This window comes from Rhinopithecus roxellana, chromosome 14 (assembly GCF_007565055.1).
Source record: "Rhinopithecus roxellana isolate Shanxi Qingling chromosome 14, ASM756505v1, whole genome shotgun sequence".
In the NCBI taxonomy this organism is placed as follows: Eukaryota; Metazoa; Chordata; class Mammalia; order Primates; family Cercopithecidae; genus Rhinopithecus; species Rhinopithecus roxellana.
The window spans coordinates 19,949,662-19,975,257 of record NC_044562.1 but is presented as its reverse complement, the minus strand read 5'-3'; the positions used below and the strand labels follow the sequence as shown (position 1 = coordinate 19,975,257).

General features: G+C 39.2%; 1 protein-coding gene across 1 annotated transcript in view; it reads right to left on the bottom strand.

Moving 5' to 3' along the window:
- DNER (delta/notch like EGF repeat containing) overlaps nt 1-25,596 on the bottom strand; it is a 366,185-nt gene that overhangs the window by 17,083 nt on the left and 323,506 nt on the right. Inside the window, exon 11 of the mRNA XM_010370769.2 lies at nt 14,361-14,492. Within this exon, the coding sequence (XP_010369071.2) occupies nt 14,361-14,492 (132 nt within the window). The remainder of the gene's footprint in view (nt 1-14,360; nt 14,493-25,596) is intronic.

Sequence of the window (25,596 nt, the reverse complement as noted above, 5' to 3'; positions counted from 1 at the left end):
TTGATCTTAGGAGTTCCAGACCAGCCTGGCCAACATGGCGAAACCCCATCTCTACTAAAGATACAAAAAAATTAACCGGGTGTCATGGCACATTCCTGTAATTCCAGCTACTTGGAAGGCTGAGGCACAAGAAGGGCTTGAGTCTGGGAAGCGAAGGGTGCAGTGAGCTGAGATCCCACCAGTGAACTCCAGCCTGGGTGACAGGGTGAGACCCTGTCTCAAAAAAAAAAAAAGAAAAAAAGGAGCTAAACATTGGGTACTTGTGGACATAGAGGCCACAACAATAGAATTAGGGAGGAAGGAAAGGGAGGGGAGAAATGGTTAAAAAACTAATGGGGACTATAGTCAGTACCTGGGTGACAGGATCATTCATATCCCAAACCTCAGCATCATACAATGTACCCAGGTAAAAACCTAAACATGTACTCCCTGAATCTAAAATAGAAGTTGAATAAACAAATAAATTGGAAGTACTTTTAAGACACCCAAGCAGTTATGTCTAATAGTTAAATTTTGAAGTTTAGCTCATCATTTTGGTTAATAAGAGCTGATATTTATTGAGGGTTCAATGTATGCTGGACACTAAGTGTTAAGTGCTAACTCACCTATTCCTCCTATAATGCTTTGAGGTAGATACTGTTATTACATTCATTTTATATAGAAGCAACTGAGACTAAGAGGGAAGCTATGTGCCCAGGGTTACACAGATAGTAAGTGGCAGTCCCTGAGTTTAAGCCCAGCTGCTCTGGTTCTAAAGCCACACACTTCAATCAATAAGGAATGTTTTCCAAACTGTAGATCATAGAAATCAATGTAATGGGGCCAGACTCACATTAAAAAAAAAAAAAATTAGAGAACTATTTCAGAGTTTGTCACACTTATAAAAAGTTAAGTATTATTTTACGTTGTGTGTGTTTGTGTGTATATTAGTCTGTGTGTTACATGCAGTGTCAAGATGTAAAACATACTACTTATGTGGGTTGCACTCAAAAGGCATGAGAAGCATTTCCCTATGCTGTACACATCCATCAGTGCTCTTCAGAGAGACAATGGAAAGTTCCTCCTCATGAGATTCTTTGGAATAAAATAGTCAAGATTACATCAATAACAACTACCTATCTATATAATGCCTGTGGTCCTACAATATTCTGTACTTATAGAAAATTGGTTATTAACCCAAAATTATCTAATTTACCAAGATTCCATCAGAGATGGGAAATTTCATTTTCAGCACATGCTCAGAGACTTCTAGTTGTTCAAAGAGAAAGACAGCTGATGATAATAATTAAGGCAATCATTTATTAAGTACCTAGTATGTACCAGTCACTGAACAATATTGGTTACATTTACTATCCCATTTATCAAGGCCTAAGGCTCAGAGACCTTGTTTTCTGGCCCAAGGATAAATACCTGAGCTAGAATTCAAAATCAGCTCAACTCATAGAATTGAGTTATCAACCACAAAACTCCACAACAGCATTCTTTCCGCTCAATCAGTATGTTTTCCCCACATCTAGCCTCAATCCCTCCCTGAGAAGTAGAGGATGCATTCCTGGTGTCCCAAGTATGTACTAAAGGTAATTATGGATTCAGTGGGATTTGCAAGTTACCCTTGAATCCCACCACCATTGCTTTGGAGGGGAAAAGTTCTAAAAGGCAAAAAGCCAACTTATAATGAAATGCTCATGAAAAGTTAAAAGATAATCACCAACCAAAATCAAAATATTAAATGCAAAAACCCTTTGACAACTTTATCTTTGAGAATTTCTGTTATTGATATTCTCACATAAGTAAGCACAAAGATGCTGCTATGATCTAAATGTATGTGACTCCCAAGTTTAAATGTTGCAACCTAATTGATACAGTTAGGCACTGTGTCCCCACCCAAATCTCATCTTGAATTGTAGCCCCCATAATCCTCATAATCCCCACGTTAAGGGAGAGACAGGTGGAAGTAACTGAATCATGGGGGCAGTTTCCCCATCCTGTTCTCATGATAGTGAGTTCTCACGAGATCTGATGGTTTTCTAAGAGGTTCTTCCCCATTCACTCAACAGTTCTCCTTCCTGCCACCTTGTGAAGAAGGTGCTTTACTTCCCCTTTGCCGTTTGCCATGATTGTAAGTTTCCTGAGACCTTCCCAGCCATGCTGGACTGTAAGTCAATTAAACCTCTTTCCTTTATAAATTACCCGGTCTCAAGCAGTTCTTTATAACAGTATGAAAAAAACTAATACACTAATTGACAAAGCGATGGTATTAAGAGATGTAGTCTTTGGGAAGTGATTAAGTCATGAGGGCTCTGCCTTCATGAAGTAGGTTAATGTAAAAGAGGCCCAAGAGAGCCACCTTGCCCTTCCACCATGTGAAGACACTGCCAGAAGGCCCTATCTATGAGGAATGGACCCTCATCAGACACTGGATCTGCCAATGCCTTGCTCTCAGACTTCCCAGCCTCCAGAACTGTGAGCAATTACTTACTGCACGGTATTTTATTATAGTATATCAAGCAAACTAAGACAGGTGCATATATATAAGGATATTCATTCTAGTATTGCTTTAAATAGCAAACCCCTCCAAATGTATTATCTATCAATAGGGGTCTGATTAAATAAATTTTAGAGATGCTAAAGAATGGAAATACCATGTGACATTTTAAAAAGTGACATAGATCTGCATAAGATAGTGTGGGTGCTCCTTCAGGATATACTGGTACACATAAAAGCAATATATTGAAGAGTGTGTATAAAACTCTCATTTGTACAGGAGAAAATAGGAACTTATCTATTGACTGATGCATCTACAAGAATACGCAATAAATGTCTAACAGTAGTTACCTTTAAGGAGTGAGGTGGGGATCTGGATAAAGCGAGATATTAATTAATTTTATTTTTAAACATCTTGGTTTATATAAAAATGAGAACCAAAGAAGCCAACCTATTTGTATAATAAGAACTGCCCATATAATATAATTATTTGATAAGTTTCTTTAACTATTATTAAATGCTATCTATTATTAAAGGAAGAGGCCCAAGACATCCACCTATACTTCATACTCTGGCCCTGGGAGGAGTTACATTCCCTTTCCCTGGTTGTCTAGAGGTGGCTGTGCAAAGCCTTACAGCGACTCATCATATATTGAAACCTGCCCTCAGATTACAAGCTCCCAAAGGAAGGGGATGTTTCGTTAACCCTTATATCCCAGAACTACACTCAATTCCTGACAATAAAGAGCCACTGATTCCTTATGGAATGCATAAATCTAAGAAAGCCTATTTGCCTATTTCTCAACTGCAAAATATCATTAATTCAATAGTTTAACTGTATTTAACCATAGATTCAACTGTTTAATATACAAAACTGCTCACTGTCAGTCAGCGAGGTTAACTATAACTCTAACTTTATAAACCTTACACAGACAAAGCAAAACACACCAACACTGCTATGTCAAGATTTACAGATATTTTGATTTTTAGACCTTGATTCTAGGAAGGCATGTTTTCCCTTTATTATAATTCAAAAAAAAAAAAAAAAAAAAACTGTGATTAGTCCCAAGGTGGTAAAAATGAATGGCAGAGATTTAAAACTTCACCAATGTTGTTCTGTTAATTTCCAGAACTGTGGGTTTTCATTTGCCTTAAAACATGTATAAATCACTATAGCTATTTGAACGATTCTATTAGGATGGTCCTGGATCAATCTTCTTGATAGTTTTTATAAATCTATGTGGTCTGTTAGATTTCTGCTTCTTATCACTAACTGGTGGCCAGATAATTACCCTAAAGGGGCAAATGACTAGGGTGATGCATTAACAGATAAAACTAATTCTACCTCATCCCCAAATACTGTAATATTTAAGAACAAATAGAGAAAGGAATGAGATACCATTGGTGAGTGGTATGAAAGGCAGAATAAGGGTCTCCCAAAGATGTCCTAATGCCCAGAACCTATCAATACATTACTTTATATGGCAAAAAAATGACTTTGCAAATGTGATTAAATTGAGATCTTGAGACGGAGAGATTATTCTGGATTATCTGGACAAGCTAAATGCAACCATAAGAGTCCTAATAAGCAAAAGAAGGAGGTAGGAGAGTTGAAAATTGAGTGATGAGAATGAAAGCAGAGGTCAAAATGACATGATTTCTGACTTTGAAGAAGGCAGAAGGGACCATGAGCCAAGAAATGTGAGCAGCCTTAAGGTTAGAAAAGGTGAGGGGAGACAAGCTCTCCCCTAGAGCCTCCAGAAGGAAGACAGCCCTCCTGGTCCCTTGATTTTAGCCCAGTGAGGCCCATTTTGAACTTCTGCCTTCCAGAACTGTAACATGATAGATCTGTGTTATTTTAAGCCATTCAATTTGTGGTAATTTGTTACAGTGACAAGAGGAAACTAATACAGATGGTCAGGGAAGGCACCTTTGAACTGAGACCTGAATGAGAAGAAGGCAGCTGTGATAAGATCTGAAAGAAGTGAGCTCCAAGCATAGGAAACAGCATGGGTGAAGGTCCTGAAGGCAGGGATGACCTTGATCTGCTCAAGGAAGGGAAAGCAGGACACTGTGGCTACAGCAGAGGGAGCAAGGAAGAAAGGCAAGCAATGTGGCCTCTGAAGGCAGTGATTGAGTTAATAGAAGCCTTCTCTACTTCCTTGGGTGACTCAGCAGCCCTCCAGCACCATGTAGCTATGTGGGCCATCGTTCTCTGCGTAGCTCTGAACTTTTCTGTTTAGATCTACTGACTAAACTTTGAGATATCCAGGCATCCTCCTCTTGGTTTCTGGACACTTCAGAGGATCACAGATGCTCAGGGTTAGAAAGAGACCTAAGAGGCCATGGTTCCCATGGCTCACACAGTGCTAGAGGCCTCTTACAGCTTCCCTGCCCACCAACTGTACGAACTCTGTGTCCACTCCGGATCCTGGGATCCATTCCATTGATGCAGATCCAATTCTCTAGATACGAGCCACTGGCTTCAGTTATATGTCATCTGCAAACCTCATACACACGATCTCCTTTCCATATACTCAGGTCATGGTTAGAAATATCCAGTGCTGGAACCTGGCAGAGCCTAATCCGTAATTAAATTTAGTTTTAATACCTTTGACCCTATAGAGAAATAAAAATGAGATCATCAAACGGAAAATGATAGAGTGAGTGAACAGAGCGTCCAGGTATGCACTGAGATGTATAATGTACCCTATCACACCCAGCCACTCAGAATAGCCACTGTCCTGGGCTGTAGGCAGCATCTAAAAAGACAACTGCTGAAGGTTAATCCTCCCTGGGAGTAGCTCATAGCATAAGAGCTACAGTAGTATAGAAAAAATAAAAGAAAGATCAACCAGTATTTATTTAGGGTCTACTGAACCCAGAAATCTGTACATTTGCCTCATGTAATCCTCACAGCAACCAGCACAGGAAGCCTTCCTATAATCAAGTGAGAAAGACAAGGCTCCCAGAGGTAAATTTGTTTTTCTAGGTTACATAGTTACAATATGATGGAGCTTGAATTTGAAGTTGACTTTGATCCTTTTGTTATTCCATACTTTGCCTATATTATCATTACCAGAAGAAGTAAACTTTAGATTTTTTACAATGATAGAATTTCACTTCAAAATTTCTTGATGATATCCTGTGTGTTCCTGACTTTTCATCTATACTCTCCTATATATTTATCTTCATGAATCCCATTTTAAAGTTTTAAATAGATATTACTCTGACCTAAAGGCACAAAGTGTGTCAATTTGTTATACTAAACTTCAGAATGAAAACCGATCCCATTTTATGGAAAAGTAAACTGAGGCTCAGCACAAGCAAATACATAATAACGAGTGCCTTGGCCAGGATAAGAACCAAGGTCCTGTTGACCCAAATCTGGAATCCTTTCCACCAGCAGATTCCACCAGACTGGATTTAACATCCTATAACTACAGTCCCTTAGAATTTTACCATTGAAATCCTTTTCAGTCCCTTGTCTCTCTCTTCAACAAGAAAGTATTTCTCACCTATCATTAGCAAGGAAAGTTAATTCTAAGCCCATTCTGTATGAGAGCAATCGAGAAGGCTAAGGGGGAGGCCTATAATGATTACACACTTCACACTTTGGCCGCATGAACCAAGAGGAAAGACACTGAGTGAGCAGGTAAGAGTCTAAATCATATCCTCTGCCTCTTATCAAGTTGATCAAATTGACACTGGAGAATGTGGTCAAGTTGGTCATGTTGATGTCACAGAACGTGGTCCACATTTGGACAAGAGAATTTCCTAATACTGGCCACCCCCCCACGTGAGACAAGCACTGAGAATGAGATGACCCTATCCAGTCATAGGCAGCCAGAACCACCAGTGAGGGCCTGGTCTTGTGACTTAGAGTGCAGGAGTAGAGACAGCAGACAGATCAGGCTGAGTGACACAGACAGGCAGGCAAGCAGACAGGCAGGGCTGTGGGTACTGATTTGCATCCTTCCAAATTCACACAGAAGTTGTCTTTATCTGCCAAATGGTGAGTGACCAGGTGACAGAGCACGAAAGGGAGTTCTTATGCAACTTTCCCAGGAAAAGAAGTGATCTGGAATAGGGAGGAAACATTCACCCAACCAGCATGGTTAGTTTTCTTCTGCTATGAAAGATTAAATTGACCCAGCTAATTTAAATAAGAAGACAATACCTTTCAAAGTTGAATCTTTAACATTTCCAAAACTATTGAAAACTTGATTGCAGCTGGGCACAGTGACTCACGCCTGTAATCCTAGCACTTTGGGAGGCCAAGGCAGGTGGATCATGAGGTCAAGAGATTAAGACCATCCTGGCCAGCATAGTGAAACCCCTTCTCTACTAAAAATACCAAAATTAGCCGGGAGTGGTAGCACACACCTGTAATCCTAGCTACTCAGGAGGCTGAGGTAGGAGAGTCACTTGAACCCGGGAGGCAGAGGTTGCGGTGAGCTGAGATCGCACCACTGCACTCCAGCCTGGATAGAGTGAGACTCTGTCCCCAAAAATAAAAATAAAATAAGAAAATAAAATAAAGAAAACTGGAGGGGTGGCTAGCAAAATGGTCGCATAGGAACAGCTCCAGTGTGCAGTTGCCAGCAAGACCAATGCAGAAGGCAGGTGATTTCTGCATTTCCAACTGAAGTAGCTGGCTCATCTCATTGGGACTGGTTAGACAGTGGGTGCAACCCATGAAGGGTGAGCAGAAGCAGGGTGGGGCGTCGCCCCACCCAGGAAGCACAAGGGGTCAGGGAACTCCCTCCCCTAGCCAAGGGAAGCTGTGAGGGACTGTGCTGTGAGGAACGGTGCAGTCCAGCCCGGATACTATGCTTTTCCCATGGTCTTCACAACCCACAGAGCTGGAGATTCCCTCGGGTACCTATGCCACTAGGGCCCTGGGTTTCAAGCGCAAAACTGGGCAGCCGTTTGGGCAGACACCAAGCTAGCTGCAGGACTGTTTTTTTTTTCATAACCCAGTGGCTCCTGGAACACCAGTGAGACAGAACTGTGCACTCCCCTGGAAAGGGGGCTGAACCAGGAAGCCAAGTGTTCTAGCTCAGCAGATCCCACCTCCACGGAGCCTAGCAATTTAAGATCCACTGGCTTGAAATTCTTGCTACCAGCACAGCAGTCTGAAGTCGACCTGGGACACTCAAGCTTGGTGGGGGTAGGGGCGTCCACTACCATTACTGAGGCTTGAGTAGGTGGTTTTCCCCTCACGGTGTAAACAAAGCTGCCAGGAAGTTCGACTGGATGGAGCCCACCACAGCACCGCAAAGCCACTATAACCAGACTGCCTCTCTAGATTCCTCGTCTCTGGGCAGGGCATCTCTGAAAGAAAGGCAGAAGCCTCAGTAAGGAGCTTATAGATAAAACTCCCATCTCCCTGGGACAGAGCACCTGGGGGAAGGGGCAGCTGTGGGTGCAGCTTCAGCAGACTTAAATGTTCTGCCTCCTGGCTCTGAAGAGAGCAGTGGATCTACCAGCACAGCACTCGAGCTCTGATAAGGGATACGCTGCCTCCTCAAGTGGGTGCCTCCTGACAGAGAGACACCTCCCAGCAGGGTTCAACAGACACCTCTTATAGGAGAACTCCAGCTGGCATCTGTCAGGCGCCCCTCTGGGAAGAGGCCTCCAGAGGAAGGAACAGGCAGACATCTTTGCTGTTCCACAGCCTCCACTGGTGATACCCAGACAAACGGTCTGGAGTGGACCTCCAGCAAACTCCAGCAGACCCACAGCAGAGGGGTCTGACTGTTAGATGGAAAACTAACAAACAGAAAGGAATAGCATCAACATCAACAAAAATGATATCCACACAGAAACCCCATCCAAAGGTCACCAACATCAAAGACCAAAGGTAGATAAATCCACGAAGATGAGGAAAAACCAGCACAAAAAGGCTGAAAATTCCAAAAACCAGAATGCCTCTTCTCCTCCAAAGGATCACAACTTCTCACCAGCGAGGAAACAAAACTGGACAGAAAATGAGTTTGACAAATTGACAGAAGTAGGCTTCAGAAGGTGGGTAACAACAAACTCCTCCAAGCTAAAGGAGCATGTTCTAACCCAAAGCAAGGAAGCTAAGAAACTTGAAAAAAGATTAGATGAATTGCTAACTAGAATAACAAGTTTAGAGAAGAACACAAATGACCTGATGGAGCTGAAAAACACAGCAAGACAATTTTGTGAAGCATACACAAGTATCAATATCCAAATAGATCAAGCAGAAGAAAAGATGTAAGAGACTGAAGACCAACTTAATGAAATAAAGCATGAAGACAAGATTAGAGAAAAAAGAATGAAAAGGAATGAACAAAGCCTCCAAGAAACATGGGACTATGTGAAAAGACCAAACCTGTTTGATTGGTGTACCTGAAAGTGACTGGGAGAATGGAACCAAGTTGGAAAACACTTGGTTCCATTCCATAGGATATTATCCAGGAGAACTTTCCCAACCTAGCAAGACAGGCCAACATTCAAATTCAGAAAATACAGAGAACACCACAAAGATGCTCCTCGAGAAGAGCAACCCCAAGACACATAATCATCATATTCACCAAGGTTGAAGTGACGGAAAAATGTTAAGGGCAGCCAGAGAGAAAGGTCAGGTTACCCACAAAGAGAAGCCCATCAGACTAACAGCAGATCTCTCTGAAGATCCTACAAGCCAGAAGAGAGTGAGGGCCAATATTCAATATTCTTAAAGAAAACAATTTTCAACCCAGAATTTCATATCCAGCCAACCTAAGCTTCATAAGTGAAGGAGAAATAAAATCCTTTATAGACAAGCAATTGCTGAGAGATTTTGTCACCACCAGGCCTGCCTTACAAGAGCTCCTGAAGGAAGCACTAAATATGGAAAGGAAAAACCAGTACCAGCCACTGCAAAAACATGTCAAATTGTGAAGACAACTGAAACTATGAAAAAACTGCATCAACTAATGGGCAAAATAACCAGCTAGCATCATAATGACAGGAGCAAATTCACACATAACAAGACTAACCTTAAATGTAAATGGGCTAAATGCCCCAATTAAAAGACACACACTGGCAAATTGGATAGAGTCAAGAGCCATCAGTGTGCTGTATTCAGGAGACCCATCTCACGTGCAAAAACGCACACAGGCTTAAAATGAAGGGATGGAGGAATAGTTACCAAGCAAATGGAAAGCAAAAAAAGCAGGGGTTTCAATCCTAGTCTCTAACAAAACAGACTTTAAAACAACAAAGATCAAAAAAGACAAAGAAGGGCATTACATAATGGTAAAGGGATCAATTCAACAAGAAGAGCTAACGATCCTAAATATATATGCACCCAATATAGGAGCACCCAGATTCATAAAGCAAGTCCTTAGAGACCTACAAAGAGAATTAGACTCCCACACAATAATAGTGGGAGACTTTAACACCCTACTGTCAATATTAGACAGATCTACAAGACAGAAAATTAACAAGAATATTCAGGACTTGAACTCAGCTCTGGACCAAGCAGACCTAATAGACATCTAAAGGACTCTCCACTCCAAATCAAGAGAATATACATTCTTCTCAGCACCACATCACACTTATTCTAAAATTGACCACATAATTGGAAGTATAACACTCCTCAGCAATTACAAAAGAACAGAAATCATAACAAACAGTCTCTTAGACCACAGTGCAATCAAATTAGAACTCAGGATTAAGAAACTCACTCAAAACTGCACAACTACAAGGAAAGAGAACAACCTGCTCTGAATGACTACTGGGTACATAACGAAATTAATGCAGAAATAAATAAGTTATTTGAAACTAATGAGAACAAAGACACAATGTACCAGAATCTCTGGGACACAGCTAAAGCAGTGTTTAGAGGGAAATTTATAGCACTAAATGCCCACAGGAGAAAGTGGGAAAGATCTAAAATCAACACCCTAACATCACAATTAAAAGAACTAGAGAAGCAAAAACAAACAAATTCAAAAGCTAGCAGAAGACAAGAAATAACTAAGATCAGAGCAGAACTGAAGGAGACAGAGACAAGAAAAACCCTTCAAAAAAAATCAAGGAATCCAGGAGCTGGTTTTTCGAAAAGATTAACAAAATACATAGACCGCTAGCAAGACTAATAAAGAAGAGAGAAGAATCAAATAGACACAATAAAAATGATAAAAGAGATATCACCACTGATCCGACAGAAATACAAACTACCATCAGAGAATACTATAAACACCTCTATGCAAATAAACTAGAAAATCTAGAAGAAACAGATAAATTCCTGGACACATACACCCTTCCAAGACTGAACCAGGAAGAAGTTGAATCCCTGAATAGACCAATAACAAGTTCTGAAATTGAGGCAGTAATTAATAGCCTACCAACTAAAAAAAGCCCAGGACCAGACGGATTCACAGCCAAATTCTATCAGAGGTACAAAGAGGAGCTGGTACCATTCCTTCTGAAACTATTCCAAACAATAGGAAAGAGGGACTCCTTCCTAACTCATTTTATGAGGCCAGCATCATCCTGATACCAAAACCTGGCAGAGACACAACTAAAAAAAGAAAATTTCAGGCCAATATCCCTGATAAACATTGATGCAAAAATCTTCAATAAAATACTGGCAAACCAAATCCAGCAGCACATCAAAAAGCTTATCCATTACTGCAATCCAGTCTGGGTGACAGACCGAGACTCCATCCAGAAAAAAAAAAAAAAAAAGAAAGAAAAAGAAAAAGCTTATCCACCACGATCAAGTTGGCTTCATCCCTAGGATGCAAGGGTTCAACATATGCAAATCAGTAAACGTAATCCATCACATAAACAGAACCAATGATAAAAACCACATGATTGTCTCAATAGATGCAGAAAAGGCCTTCGATAAAGTTCAACACCTCTTCATGCTAAAACCTCTCAATAAACTAGGTATTGACAGAACATATCTCAAAATAATAAGAGCTATTTATGACAAACCCACAGCCAATATCATACTGAATGGGCAAAAGCTAGAAGCATTCCCTTTGAAAACTGGCACAAGATAAGGATGCCCTCTCTCACCACTCCTATTCAACATAGTATTGGAAGTTCTGGCCAGATCAATCAGGCAAGGGAAAGAAATAAAGGGTATTCAAATAGGAAGAAAGGAAGTAAAATTGTCTCTGTTTGCAGATGACATGATTGTATATTTAGAAAACCCCATTGTCTCAGCTTAAAATCTCCTTAAGCTGATAAGCAACTTTAGCAAAGTCTCAAGATACAAAATCAATGTGCAAAAATCACAAGCTTTCCTATACACCAATAATAGACAGAGAGCCAAATCATGAGTGAATTCTCATTCACAATTGTGACAAAGAGAATAAAATACATAAAAATACAACTTACAAGGGATGTGAAGGACCTCCCAAGGAGAACTACAAACCACTGCTCAAGGAAATAAGAGAAGATACAAACAAATGAAAACACATTTCATGCTCATAGATAGAATCAATATCATGAAAATGGCTATACTGCCCAAAGTAATTTATACATTCAATGCTATCCCCACCAAGCTACCACTGACTTTCTTCACAGAATTAGAAAAAACTACTCTAAATTTCATATGGAACCAAAAAAGAGCCCGTATAGTCAAGACAATTCTAAGCAACAAGAACAAAGCTGGAGGCATCATGATACCTGACTGCAAACTATAGTACAAGGCTATGGTAACCAAAATATCATGATACTGGTACCAAAACAGATATATAGACCAATGGAAAAGAACAGAGGCTTCAGAACGCCACACATCTACAACCATCTGATCTTTGATAAACCTGACAAAAATAGCATTGGTGAAAGGATTCCCTATTTAATAAATGGTTTTGGGAAAACAGGCTAGTCATACGCAGAAAACTGAAACTGGACCCCTTCCTTACATCTTATACAAAAATTAACTCAAGATGGATAAAAGACTTATATGTAAGATCTAAAACTATAAAAACCCTAGAAGAAAGCCTAGGCAACACCATTCAGGACATAGGCATGGGCAAAGACTTCATGACTACAACACCAAAAGCAATGGCAACAAAGGCCAAAATTGACAAATGGGATCTAATGAACTAAGGAGCTTCTGCACAACAAAAGAAACTATCATCACAGTGAAAAGACAACCTACAGAATGGGAGAAAATTTTTGCAATCTATCCATCTGAAAAAGGGCTAATATCCAGAATCTACAAAGAACTTAAGCAAATTTACAAGAAAAACAAATGATCAGCCCCATCAAAAAGTGGGCAAAAGGTATGAACAGATACCTCTCAAAAGAACAGATACCTCTCAAAAGAAGACATTTATGCAACCAACAAACATACGAAAAAAAAGTTCATCATCACTGGTCATTAGTGAAATGCAAATCAAAACCACAGTGAGATACCATCTACATTACGTATTTAGAATGGCGATCATTAAAAAGTTAGAATGGCGATCATTAAAAAGTCAGGAAACAACAGATGCTGGAGAGGATGTGGAGAAATAGGAACGCTTTTATACACTTGGTGGGAATGTAAATTAGTTCAACCATTGTGGAAGACAGTATGGCGATTCCTCAAGGATCTAGAACCAGAAATACCATTTGACCCAGGAATCCCATTACTGGGTATATACCCAAAGGATTATAAATCATTCTACTATAAAGAAACATGCACATGTATGTTTATTGCAGCATTGTTCACAACAGCAAAGACTTGGAACCAAGCCAAATGCCCATCAATGATAGACTGGATAAAGAAAATGTGGCACATATACAGCATGTAATACTATGCATCCATAAAAAAGGATGAGTTCATGTCCTTTGCAGGGACATGGATTAAACTGGAAACCATCATTCTCAGCAAACTAACACAGGAACAGAAAACCAAACACCACATGTTCTCACTCATAAGTGGGAGTTGAACAATGAGAACACATGGATACAGGGAGGGGAACATCACACACTGGGGCCTGTCAGGTGGTGGGGAGCTAGGGGAGGGATAGCATGAGGAGAAATACGTAATGTAGATGAGAGGTTGATGGGTGCAGCAAACCACCATGGCATGTGTATGTAACAAACCTGCATGTTCTGCACATGTATCCCAGAACTTAAAGTATAATAGAAAGAAAAAGAAAGGAAGGAGGGAAGGAAGGAAGGAAGGAAGGAAGGAAGGAAGGAAGGAAGGAAGGAAGGAAGGAAGGAAGGAAGGAAGGAAGGCAGGCAGGCAGGCAGGCAGGCAGGCAGGCTCAATTCCACATCAGTTCACATTTTCACTTCAATCCTAGTAGATACATTGTTTTAAGGTGTAAAATCTTGATTAAGACTTTTATCAAACTTCTATTAGTTCACCCTAAGAGATCACTCAGCTTTAAGCAGCCCAAAATGTTTTCAGCTTTTCTTTTAAGCTTATCTTCACTGAACTTTTCTCCAGGCAATAGATGGAACTTAATACATTTGAAGACACTTGAACACATAAATAAAAAGGGAATTTACATTCTGTGTGTGTGTGTGTGTGTTTTAATTTTCAACACAAAGACTCTATTTTTTGATATGATTCTAATGCTTTTCTGTTCAGCACATTTTTGGCTGCATGAGTAGCAGTGAACTCTGGATGACATCTGAAAATTCTCATCCTGGGGAAAGGCTGGCTTCAGACTCAGGAAGGAGTGGGGGCAGCAGAATGCAGGGGGCAAACATGCTAAACTGGGTATTGAGCACCAAAATGGGGCAAGTGTGGCTCCAGTTGTCCCTCTGGGACTCACTGCCTCATCTGCCAGTGACTCGGGGGCTTTCTGGTCACAGTCGGCATCTTTTTGATGAAGGAAAATGCTTAAGTAACAGCTATAAATGTTAAATAACAGTGGCTGAACTGCAGAAATACTTACGGATCTCACAGTTTGCTCCCACCCAACCATGCGGGCAGTGGCAGGTGTAACCATTGGACTGGTCCAGGCAGCTCCCACCATGGTGGCAGGGGTTACTGTCACATTCATTTATGTCAATGTCGCACTCTTCACCTAGGGAGATAAGAAAAAGCAGTGGTGAAACCGCTGCACCCATGGTTCCTGCCATTTTTTTCTGGCCAAAAAGTAAAGATCCAAGGCTAGGGGTCATAACCTTTAGCAATAGAGCCTAACCTGCTGTTTGTACAAAGTGCAGAACTCTCAGAAAATTCCAGACAAGGGATCTTTTACTTCAGTAAAATGAAAAAGGAAAAAAAATATATATAGCACTGGTTAAAAGAATCTTTCCTTTAGTCTACTTAACTAGTTAACTAGTTTCATTTAGCTAGTTAAGTGAGGTTGATTCCCATGTCTGAATAAATCTTTCCAGGATCAGAAAAAGTGAAGTTGGGGTCTTGATTTTATTAAAGAAGTCTATTTTATGTTGGAATTCATCAGCTGAATCTCATTATTTATTTTTCTGAAACTCCAGAAAGCTGAAAACTCACAGTTTATGATTATTCTGTAGCCAAGCATTTGAGTGTGTGAGACTGGACATTTGACTCTTGTCTGGAAAGTTCTAGGACATAGCTGTGCACCCAGCCTGAGTCAATTAGGAGAGATTACTTCACTTTCCAAATCCCTGGATGTGATTCTGCTTGAAGTTGGGGGACATGAAATGCCCAGGAAGGGCATCAGGTCCACCTATGGAGAGAAGTTATGAAGCCTGGGGTTAGTCTAAATCTGACCTAATTTTTTCTGAGAAATGGTGGCCCAAGGGAAGCTGTCAGTTATTCTCCCATAAGGAAGAATGTGACCTTCAGCTCCTGACCCTGGCTAGACCCAACTTTTCACGACACCTTTGTGTGCTTCAGAAAGAACCTGATAGAAATTACAAACCAGGGTCCAGAGCCAATGTCACAGTGATTCGAGCATCACCGTAGAACAAAGCCATCCTCAAGTGATTTTAAAGTCATCATTATGAGTCAATACAAAATGTATACACTTCTTAAATTCAAAGGCATCTCATCAAAGGTGAAGAGAAGAGGATATTTCAAATTGAGGCACTCCCTCTCTCAAAAGTTTGAAAACGAGAAAAAGAAATTTTCAAAATAAGCCCTCCTTTGCTTAGATAAACGCAGAAAGTGATGAGAAAACAAAACTCCTAGCATTGCTATGGTCATGGACTAAAACATAGGGACAAAATCAGATATTTTTGTCCATTTTTCAAAAGCAATGTTTCAGTGTACACTCAAGTGATTACTTCTGGGCTCACTTAATTAGCATTAAATTGCTTTTCTATCTGCTATTGGTTTACCTCACTATTATAAAACCACTGTATGTTACTCGGGCCATTTTAGAGGAGGAATCTCACACTGAAATATTCCATGTCTGTTTTATCTCACACTGTTTCTATACCTGGCATCTTACTATTTTATTTTTAAATAAAATCTGTTGAACAAAACATTTACAACTTCTAGGTCCTACTAGGTTGATTATAATTCAGTAATATATACATGAATTTGTTTCCTGCAACAAATATAGTCACTTACATCAATAGAAAAAAACATGAAATTGATTGCCTATTTCAAATGTTGTCTTTCCATTAATGGGGCAATCACTCTTAGTAGAAACAGTCATAGATTAAACTATTACAAATGGCATTACATGGTAGACTAGTTGAAGAGACATATAACCAAGAACGTGCTGAGAAATGTTAAAAGGATGAAATCAAAGACCTTAACAAGTATATACGTCAGTGCTACTTTCCAACCATCTAGGAAGATAAGTGTAATTGGAGATATTTACTAAACAATAGTTTTCTTTAGCTGGCAATCTGAACACTGCAAATTCTGAAATGAGATGCTCTGTTACCTTTACAAGAATAGCTACAGAAACAGCCCACATTTCCCTACTGCTATGGTCTGGCAAAACTCAAAAGCCTCACTCTGCTTCAGGAAGTCCAATGTCAATGACATATGCTTTTCATTTCCTAAACTCCATGCAGTCTCAGGGCTATCAGTTCAGTCCATCCTGGCCTGCTCCAGTCCAGAGCTTCTCCAAAAAGGCAAATGCCACATTCAAGAGCCAGGGCAGCCCCACGCATGTATTAAATCTTGGATCACTAAGGGGCTCTAACATAGTCAGGAGAAGCCCAAGGTCCCTAGAATTGTCTGTTCTTGGGACCCACTAGATTGGACAGATTTGGTAAGAATGGAGATGGCGGGGAAGAAAATAGGATGAACTCTTGCTGTAGACATTTATCAAATACAGTATCTAAAATCCAACTAGGGCCAAACTTATCTCATTCAGGTTTTCATCACCATAATGTTCTTAGAGTTACACTGGGGATTAAATGATGCAAATTAATGAAATAAATCATATGCCAACCAGGGCCCCAATTCGCTGACAGCTATTTCTGCAACATATGTGCTCTGGCAGAACCCTGGAGTGATGCACAGTTCTCAGATACCTTTGGGTTTATTCTAATGGCCTCCTTTATAGACAGACACTCCTTATGCATCTAGTTGAATCAGTTATTCCTCAACTGGCTCTCAGTTTGAGGCCTTTGCTGTGTTCTGCGCTGGCTAGCAATAGGAATATGAGGTGACTCAAATGATGGAGTCCCTCAAGGGAATTTTCAACCAGAAGACACCCAAGGATGACTGTGGTTCTCTGCCTTATGATGATCATGCTTTTTACTATTGGTCTTATGCAAAGTGTTTGAAGATGCACTATGAATTATAGAAAATAAGTTTGGCTTCATTTGCGTTTCCCCATATTAACAGCATTATGTTTATATATGCATTTCAACACCACAACATTCCATTCTCAATCAATATTCATTTTAACTTATTTTATTATAAGAGTTCTTAGTATACAGTATTATCTTTCTTTACTAATAGTTAACTAATAAATCTTTGAGCTTTTGCTGCCCTGAGCCAATTGACTTTTCAGTTGGCTCACTTACTCTTTTTAAATTTGAGTTAGAAAAAACAATTATTCTTAAGTCACTGTTGTTCTTAATAACATCTATTAAGAAAATACAAAATGAAATTTCTACTCGACTAAGGCTAGCAATCAAGGTCTGAACTTTAAGTCTTTTATGATTATTTTTTCTTTTCTTTCTTTCTTTTTTTTTTTTTTTTTTGAGACACAATCTCATTCTGTCACCCAGGCTTGAGTACAGTGGCACAATCTTGGCTCACAGAAAGTTCTGCCTCCCAGGTTCAAGCGATTCTCCTGCCTCAGCCTCCCCAGTAGCTGGGATTACAGGCATGTGCCACCATGCCCAGTGAATTTTTTGTATTTTTAGTAGAGACGGGGTTTTGCCTTGTTGCCCAGGCTGATCTTGAACGCCTGACCTCAGGTGATCTGCCCACCTCAGCCTCCCAAAGTGCTAGGAATACAGGCATGAGCTACTGTGCCCAGTCAATTTTTTTTCAATGTATTACCTTCTATAAGGCAATATGTAAGTACACTGGGTATCACATTTGGTAGTACTTATGCAAATTTACAAGTATACTGATTCTGCTTGCTTTCCTTGGGTAAATTAGGAAATACAAAAAGACAAAACCATCCAAAGTTACCACTGTTAGTATATCCTTGGGTTAACACAGTCCCCATTACAAGATATTGATGACAATTACCATAATCATAATATCCAGTATTAAATATATGCCTTCTATGTGGCAGGCACTGACTGGGTGCTTTGACTATAACTCTTTCATATACTTCACTAAGATTTTCTTCAAGATAAAGTGAGTTTTAAAAATTATTTTGAATTTTTTTTATCATGATTGAATAACTGGAACCTGTCTTGCCTTCCCACCATAAACAACTAGACAACTAGATGAAATATATGAAAAAAAAAAAAATATAAAGACATTGGACAACAGGAAGTCCATGACGGTGATTGCTGCAAGAAGGGAAATAAAACAGCTGAGCACCACAATCATTCTGGCTTTCTTCCTGGAATTGGTTTAGAACACAGTAGTTTCACTGGCTTGAGGAGACAAATATCAGAGTGCGTGGAGGCCAAGGTAGCTGTAATTTGTAGGAAAGACCACAACACAAGATAGAACCACTCAGAAAATGAGCACCAGAAATCTGCAGCCTCCCTTGGGCTGTTTCTGAGGACATGTGTGTGTGTAACTTGAAGCTTGGCAAACAAAATGACAGATGAACGGTTCCCAAACTCACAGAGGACTGAGAGACATTCAGATTTGCACAGCCAGGGTGGAACTATTTCATCGATTACCCAGCACATTCGGTGAAGCCACAAAATATCACATCTTAGTAATGGGGCACAACTATCCCTAGAGTAAGGCTACTCTACATTCACCTCCCCAAAATGTACAACAAACCTTGAAAGGATTAATTAAGTCAGCAAGTTACTTACCTGACACAAAAAAAAAGTCCATTACTTTTTTAAAAAAAAGACAATAAAATCCAGTCACTCAACAACTTAATCCACAATGACCATCATTCAAACAAAAATTAATAGACATGCAATAAAGTAGAATCATGTGACCCACAACTGCATAAAAATCAGTCAAAAGACACAGATTCAGAAATAACAGATGAGAGCTAGCAGACAAGAAATTTGTTTAAAATGTGAAATAAAATACAAAAAACAATGAACAGAAACATGGAAAATAAAAAACAAGCCCAATGGAACTATTAGATATGAAAAATACAATATCTGAAATTGTTTTTAGAACTCAATGATTTTAATAGTAGATTAGCAGCTCACACCTGTAATCCTGGCACTCTGGGAGTCCAAGGCAGGCTGATAACCTGAGGTCAGGAGTTCGAGACCAGCCTGGGCAAGAGGGCAAAACCCCATCTCTACTAAAAATACAAAAATTAGCTGGGCATGATGGCACATGCCTGTAATCCCAACTACTCAGCAGGCTGAGGCAAGAGAATCTTGAACCAGGGATGCAGAGGTTGCAGTGAGCCAAGATCACACCACTATACTCCAGCCTGGGTGACAGAGTGAGACTGCATCTTAAAAAAAAATAAAAATAAAGATAAAAAATAGTAGATTAGACACTGCTGAAAAAAATATTAGTAAAGTTGAAAACAGAGCAATAGAAGCTTGACAAACTGAAACTCAGAAAGAAAAAAGACTTTTAAAAAAACTAAGCAGAGACTCGGACCCACTGGACAATTTTAAGCAGTCTAAGATAGATGTACTCAAAATCCCAGAGAAAGGATATGAAGCCAAAAATAATATTTAATAAATTAATAGCTAAACATTTCCAAGTTTGATGAAAACTGTAACCACAGATTCAAGATGTGCAACAAACCCCAAGCAGGATAAACACAAGAAAATCACACATACACACATATCACAGTGCAGAAGTCAAAGCAACTGCATCTTGGATGCTGATCCACCATGTTGGCTTCTGATTAACCACAGTTCCAGGAACATCTCTAAGGATTCCAGTGTATGTACTGTTCCTTGTACAAGAAAAGATACTTAGCATAAATCCTGCTCTTTGATCAAACAACCTTGATGTTATTGTACTTCGATTGTCCTGCACATCCCTTCTGAACTACCTCTCCTCTGTGGATCATAAGCCCTGGGTCCACAGGGTAATGGTGTGGGTGTGGGGATCCACTATCTTGTTTCCCCACTACCCAAGACACAGACAGGCTTCTCTTCATAAGTCCCTATTAAACATTCATTTCTGATAAACTCAATATGTCAGCCAAGATCTTTCTTTAGCCTCTCAGCTTCCTCAGACTTTGGGGTCAGGTTTGCAGAGGCCTGCAGGAGCTGAGAGACCAAGAAACGGGCAAAGGGAATGAAGCATCTGTGTGGGTAAGCCCAGGTGGCAGCCACTTCTATGTGGAGTGGTGTGGCTCACCTTTTAGACACTTGTGCGTGGGTACAGGGACACCCCAAAATGCTGGCGTGTTTAGAGTGACTTTTAAGTGAGAGCCATCTGTCGCACTGCAGTAAGGAAGGATGGCGAGCAGCCACTGCTCTAACATGGCCATTCCTGTGGCCATTGAGGACAGGAGCCCAACTAGCAGCAAAAGCAAAGTAAAATGGCTTGCGGGGGAGTTAAAATTAGAAAAGAGTTTCTAAAGAGCTCTATTGTCAAAAGTACATCTTTATTGTTTTAAGGTCTCTATTCTCTCTCTGTAAAACTTCTCAGTCAAATGAATTCTGTTTTCTCCATTTACATCTGTCTCTCCCTCCTTCCTCTTGCTACCCTCGATGCTACATGAGGAACCTACAAAAAGGAACTTCTGACAGTCTGGGATCCCTTGGAGACAGAAAATACTCCTCTTTGCGGGAGGTACCTCTATTTTTCTTTATGGAACCGTAAGAGTTATAAGCAGACAGATTCTTCTTGGGTCTAAAACACGGCTCTCTTTTGTATTGTGTTACCTGATCTGTTTGGCTTTTGGGAGTCCCAGAGTTTACTTTGTACCATGAGAGAACTTGCCCTTCCTGTGTGTAATAACTGGCAGTCACAGGTAAGAGATACAGTCTTAGAAGTGGTTGAAGGCACTTGGCAGAAAATGATTATTTCTACAGGGGGATACTCATTTCTTTGAGAATTTACATAGGAAAACTGTGGTTTGAGTACCTAAAGGCTACAGAAAAATGCCGTACTGTGGGATAAGACACCCTTTGGGGGATGGGCTGATCGCACAGTGGGCTGATCAGCCTTGAGTTGCCCATCAGCCTCGGGGGCATGTCCTTGCAGTGAGGTGCACTGTGGAAGCATTGCACTATCCAGTCCTGTAGTGTTTCCCAAACCTGTAGTGTTTCCCTCTTTTGGGGGACCCAGGATTCAGTGTAAAATGGGATCCTTGGTTTTGAGGAATCTAAACATTCTGCCTTTTTGCTGTACCTACTCAAGTGTTCAGCCCTACAAACTGCATGCTTTAAAGGGCTCCACCCTGGGCCTGGTGCAGTGGCTCACGCCTGTAATCCCAGCAATTCGGGAAGTTGAGGCGGGCGGATCACCTGAGGTAAGGAGTTCAAGACCAGCCTGGCCAACATAGTAAAACCACATCTCTACTAAAACTACAAAAAATTAGCTACGTGGTGGCACATCTGTAATCCCAGTTACTTGGGAGGCTGAGACGGGAGAATCACTTGAACCCGAAAGGCAGAGTTTGCAGTGAGTGGAGATGGTGCCATTGCACTCCAGTCTAGGTGACAGAGCAAGACTCTGTCTCAAAAAAAAAAAAAAAAAAAAAAACAGGTTCCACCCTAGAGCCAATAATCTAGATAAGAAACAAACTAAGTGAAAAAGAAGACAGTTTTCCTGGCAATCTTGTTTTCAGATAACAATGGCAGTCTAAGTTCCCTGTCTTTGAGATGTAAATTTCCTACCTTGTTTCACCTAAGAGTCATGTCTTTGGAAATGATTAACCGTCTAAAGGCGGGGAAAGAAACTGAAAACTGGCAAAAGAAAAATCTTATAAATCTATAAGATCTGCTTCTGTGTGTCTGTATGTCTACATTTTAAATGTGTCACGTATATGTGATATATCCCTACCAAAATATATAAAAGAGCTCTCATTAATTGGCTTAAAGTAAGTGCTTCAGACAAATATTTTATCAAGAAGATAGAAAACAACTCAAATGCCTTTTAGTTTTACATGATTTTAGTAATCTTTGGTAAATAAAACTAGTTTCAAGATTTCTTTCAGTAACTTAAGAGTTAAAGAGTTAAAATACTAGTTAATATGGAAAAGTAGTATCATCTAGTTGAGAAGTTATTTAAAGTTTGTTTCAAAGTGAAGGGGAAAAAATGACATAGGTAAAATTAAGTGGACAGAAACAGAAAGAACAAAAGGGTGGGGAATGAGAAATTTTCGATTCCACGGTAGTCACGTGGTCACCACCTATGGTGTGGAGCCCAGCTGTGCTGTACTCAGTTGATAAAGGTAAAAGTTACCAATGGAACTTAGGAATTTAACTCTGGGGAAGGTGGTTCATTGGATGCATAAGAAAATGCAGACTAATAAGGAAAAAGTGAAATATTAAACCCCTTGGTAATAGTTATCTATAATAGCTAAAAAGAAAGTAAAAGAGAGTGATGGTTGGGCCTCGAGGCTGAACCAAGCTCAGATGTAGGTCTGTTTGAGCATAGGTCACTAGCCTCAAAGGGGAAAATTATGTCAGGGCAACAAAAAGTACCTCTGAGACTCTGGTTACAAGAGGGTAGTCAACGTGAGGCAAGGGCAAAACCAAGTAACTACTGAAATCAGAAGGTCCAGTGTGAAGGAATTGCGCCATTTTGTAGGTAGGATTATTAGCTTCCTCAGACTTTGGGGGTGGGTTTGCATAGACCTGCCCACTGTGGAACAAAGAGGCACATCACAATCAACTTGCTAAAACCTAGTCATGAAAACTCCTAAAAACAGCCAGAGTGAGAGTTCTGCTTTTGGAAAGATGGATCAGATATATTTTCCCCATCCCTCCCACCAAGGACAAGTAAAAACCCTAGACATTGTACATAAAATAAACATAAGAAAATTCCAAGAAGTTGAGAGAAAGAGACAGACTGGCTAGTAATCTCAGGACCCAAGGAACAACACAATTGTGAGTTCTCTGAGTTTTCCTTTGGCCTCATATATTCCAGATTAGGTGCTGGAGAAGGCAGCAACCGGGAAATGTCAAAAGATGCAAAAAACAAAACTCCCACGAAAGCCTGTTCTCTGTAACCAAAAGAACCAATATAGGGGCAGCCTAGCAAGACAAAAAATTATAGATAATATCTGTTCCACTCCAGCCAAACACTACAAAAAAACAAAAAACAAAAAACTGGAAGTCCCCTCACCCCTGCCACCAAAGGCCAAGTGGAGAGCATGGACTTCCACCCTCCAAAGCACCTCAATCACCCAACAAAAACAGAATGCACAATCTTTTCAAGTACCCACAAAACATATGCCAGTATAAACCATATTCTGGGCTATGAAACAACCTCAACAAATTTAGGAGAGTTGAAATCATAGAGTGTTCTCTCACCATAATTAAATCAAACTAGATATCTCTGATAAAAAGTAACAGGAAATCCTCAAAACACTTGAAAAATAAACAACATGCTTATAATTAATCTATGGATCAAAGAGGAAATCTAAAGGTACATTAAAAATAAAAATAAATTGACTGAAAATGAAAATACAACATAAACTTTGTGGGGTACAGCCAAAGCAGTGCTGAGGGGGAAATTTATAGCACTAAAATGCATGCATTAGCTGTGAGAAAAAGCCTAAATCAATACTCTAAGATCTCACCCAAAGAACCTAAAAAGAAAGAACAAAAGCAAATTAAGCCCAAAGCAAAAAGAAGGAAGAAAATAATAGACATAAGAGAAGAAATCAATGAAATTGAAAACAGAAAAACAATAGAGAAAATGAATACAACAAAAAGCTATTTATTAAAAAGATTAACAAAATTGACAAAACTCTAGCAAGATTGACAAAGGAAAAAAGAGAAAGATACAAATTACCAATATCACAAATAGAGCAGAAAATATCACTAAAGACTGCAGATGTCAAAAGGATAATATAGAAATACTATATTACAACTCCACAGGTAAATTTAACAACTTAAAAAAAATACTACTTCCTCAGAAAAAATCGCAACTCATCAAATATAAAATAGATGATTTAAATACTTTTATAACTATTCAGAAAATTGAATATATAACTTTAAAACTCCCCAAAAAGAAATCTCAGGTGCAGATGCTTTCACTGGTAAATTCTATTAACTATTTAAAGAAGAATGAATAGCAATTTGATACAATCATTTGCAGAAAATCGAATATAAAAGAACACTTCCCAACTTATTTCAAGAAGCTAGTTTTACTTCAATACCAAAACTAGGCAAATACATAATAATTTTTTTAAAAAAAGAAAGAAAATTATTTTGTGTCTATATTCATGGAAAATACTTGTTTCTCACAAAACACAAAATAGTTTTCTTTCTTTTTTAAAACAAATACTTGTTCTCATGAATATAGACACAAAAAATCTGAAACAAAATATTAGAAAATATTAGAAAATAGAATTCAGCAAAGTACTATATAAAATGAGTTATACACTATGACCAGGTGGTATACTCCAGGCATGTAAGACTAATTCAATATTTGAAAATCAACCAAGCATATTAACAAGCTAAAGAAAAAAATCACATGATCATATCAACACATACAGAAAAAGCATTTGACAAAATTCAATACCCATTTATTGTTAAAGTTATCAGCAAACTAGGAATAGAGAGGAACTTCCTCAATTTGATAAAGAGCATCTAAAAAACACTACAGCTGACATTATCATTAATGGTGAAAGACTGAATGCTTTTCCCCTAATGCTGAAAACAAAGATGTCTGCTCTTACTGAACCTAGTAGTAGAAGTTCTGGCTAGTGAGACAAGACAAAAAATAAAATTTATACCTATCAGAATGGAAGAAATAAAACTGTCACTCTTTTCTGATGGCATAATTATCAGAAAATCCCAAGAAATCTACAAAAAAAAAAAAATCTCCTAAAACTAGTAAGTTCAGCAAGGTCACCGGATACAATTTAAACATACAAAAGTAAATTATATTTCTATATACTAGCAATGAACAATTCTATTTACAATCACTAAAAATACACCACACACACACACACACACACACACGCACACATATATACATACACATTTGGATACTTTACAGGGAAAAAATGTTGATGAAAGAAATCAAAGAATATCTAAATAAGTGGAGAGTCACACTGTGTTCATGAATTGGAAGACTCCAAATAGCAAAGATATTGATTCTTCCCCAAATTGATATACTGGTTTATTGTAATTCCTTAGCAAAATCTTTGTAGGTATAGACAAGATTATTGTAAAATTTATATGATAAGGCTAAGGAACTAGAATAGTTATAACACTTTTGGAAAAAAATAAGGTGATAGGAATTATTCTGCCCAATTTCAATAGTTATTACAAAACTACAGTTGTTATTACAATCAATGAAAAAGAAGAGCCCAAAATAGACCCATATAATATGGCCAACTGATTTTTGATGAAAGTTCAAAAGCAATTCAATGAAGAGAAGAAGAAAAGATAGCCTTTTCAGCTAACGATGCTTGAAAAATTATACTTACATAAGCAAATGTAAATAAAAGAGCCTCCTCTAGTTGGAAGATC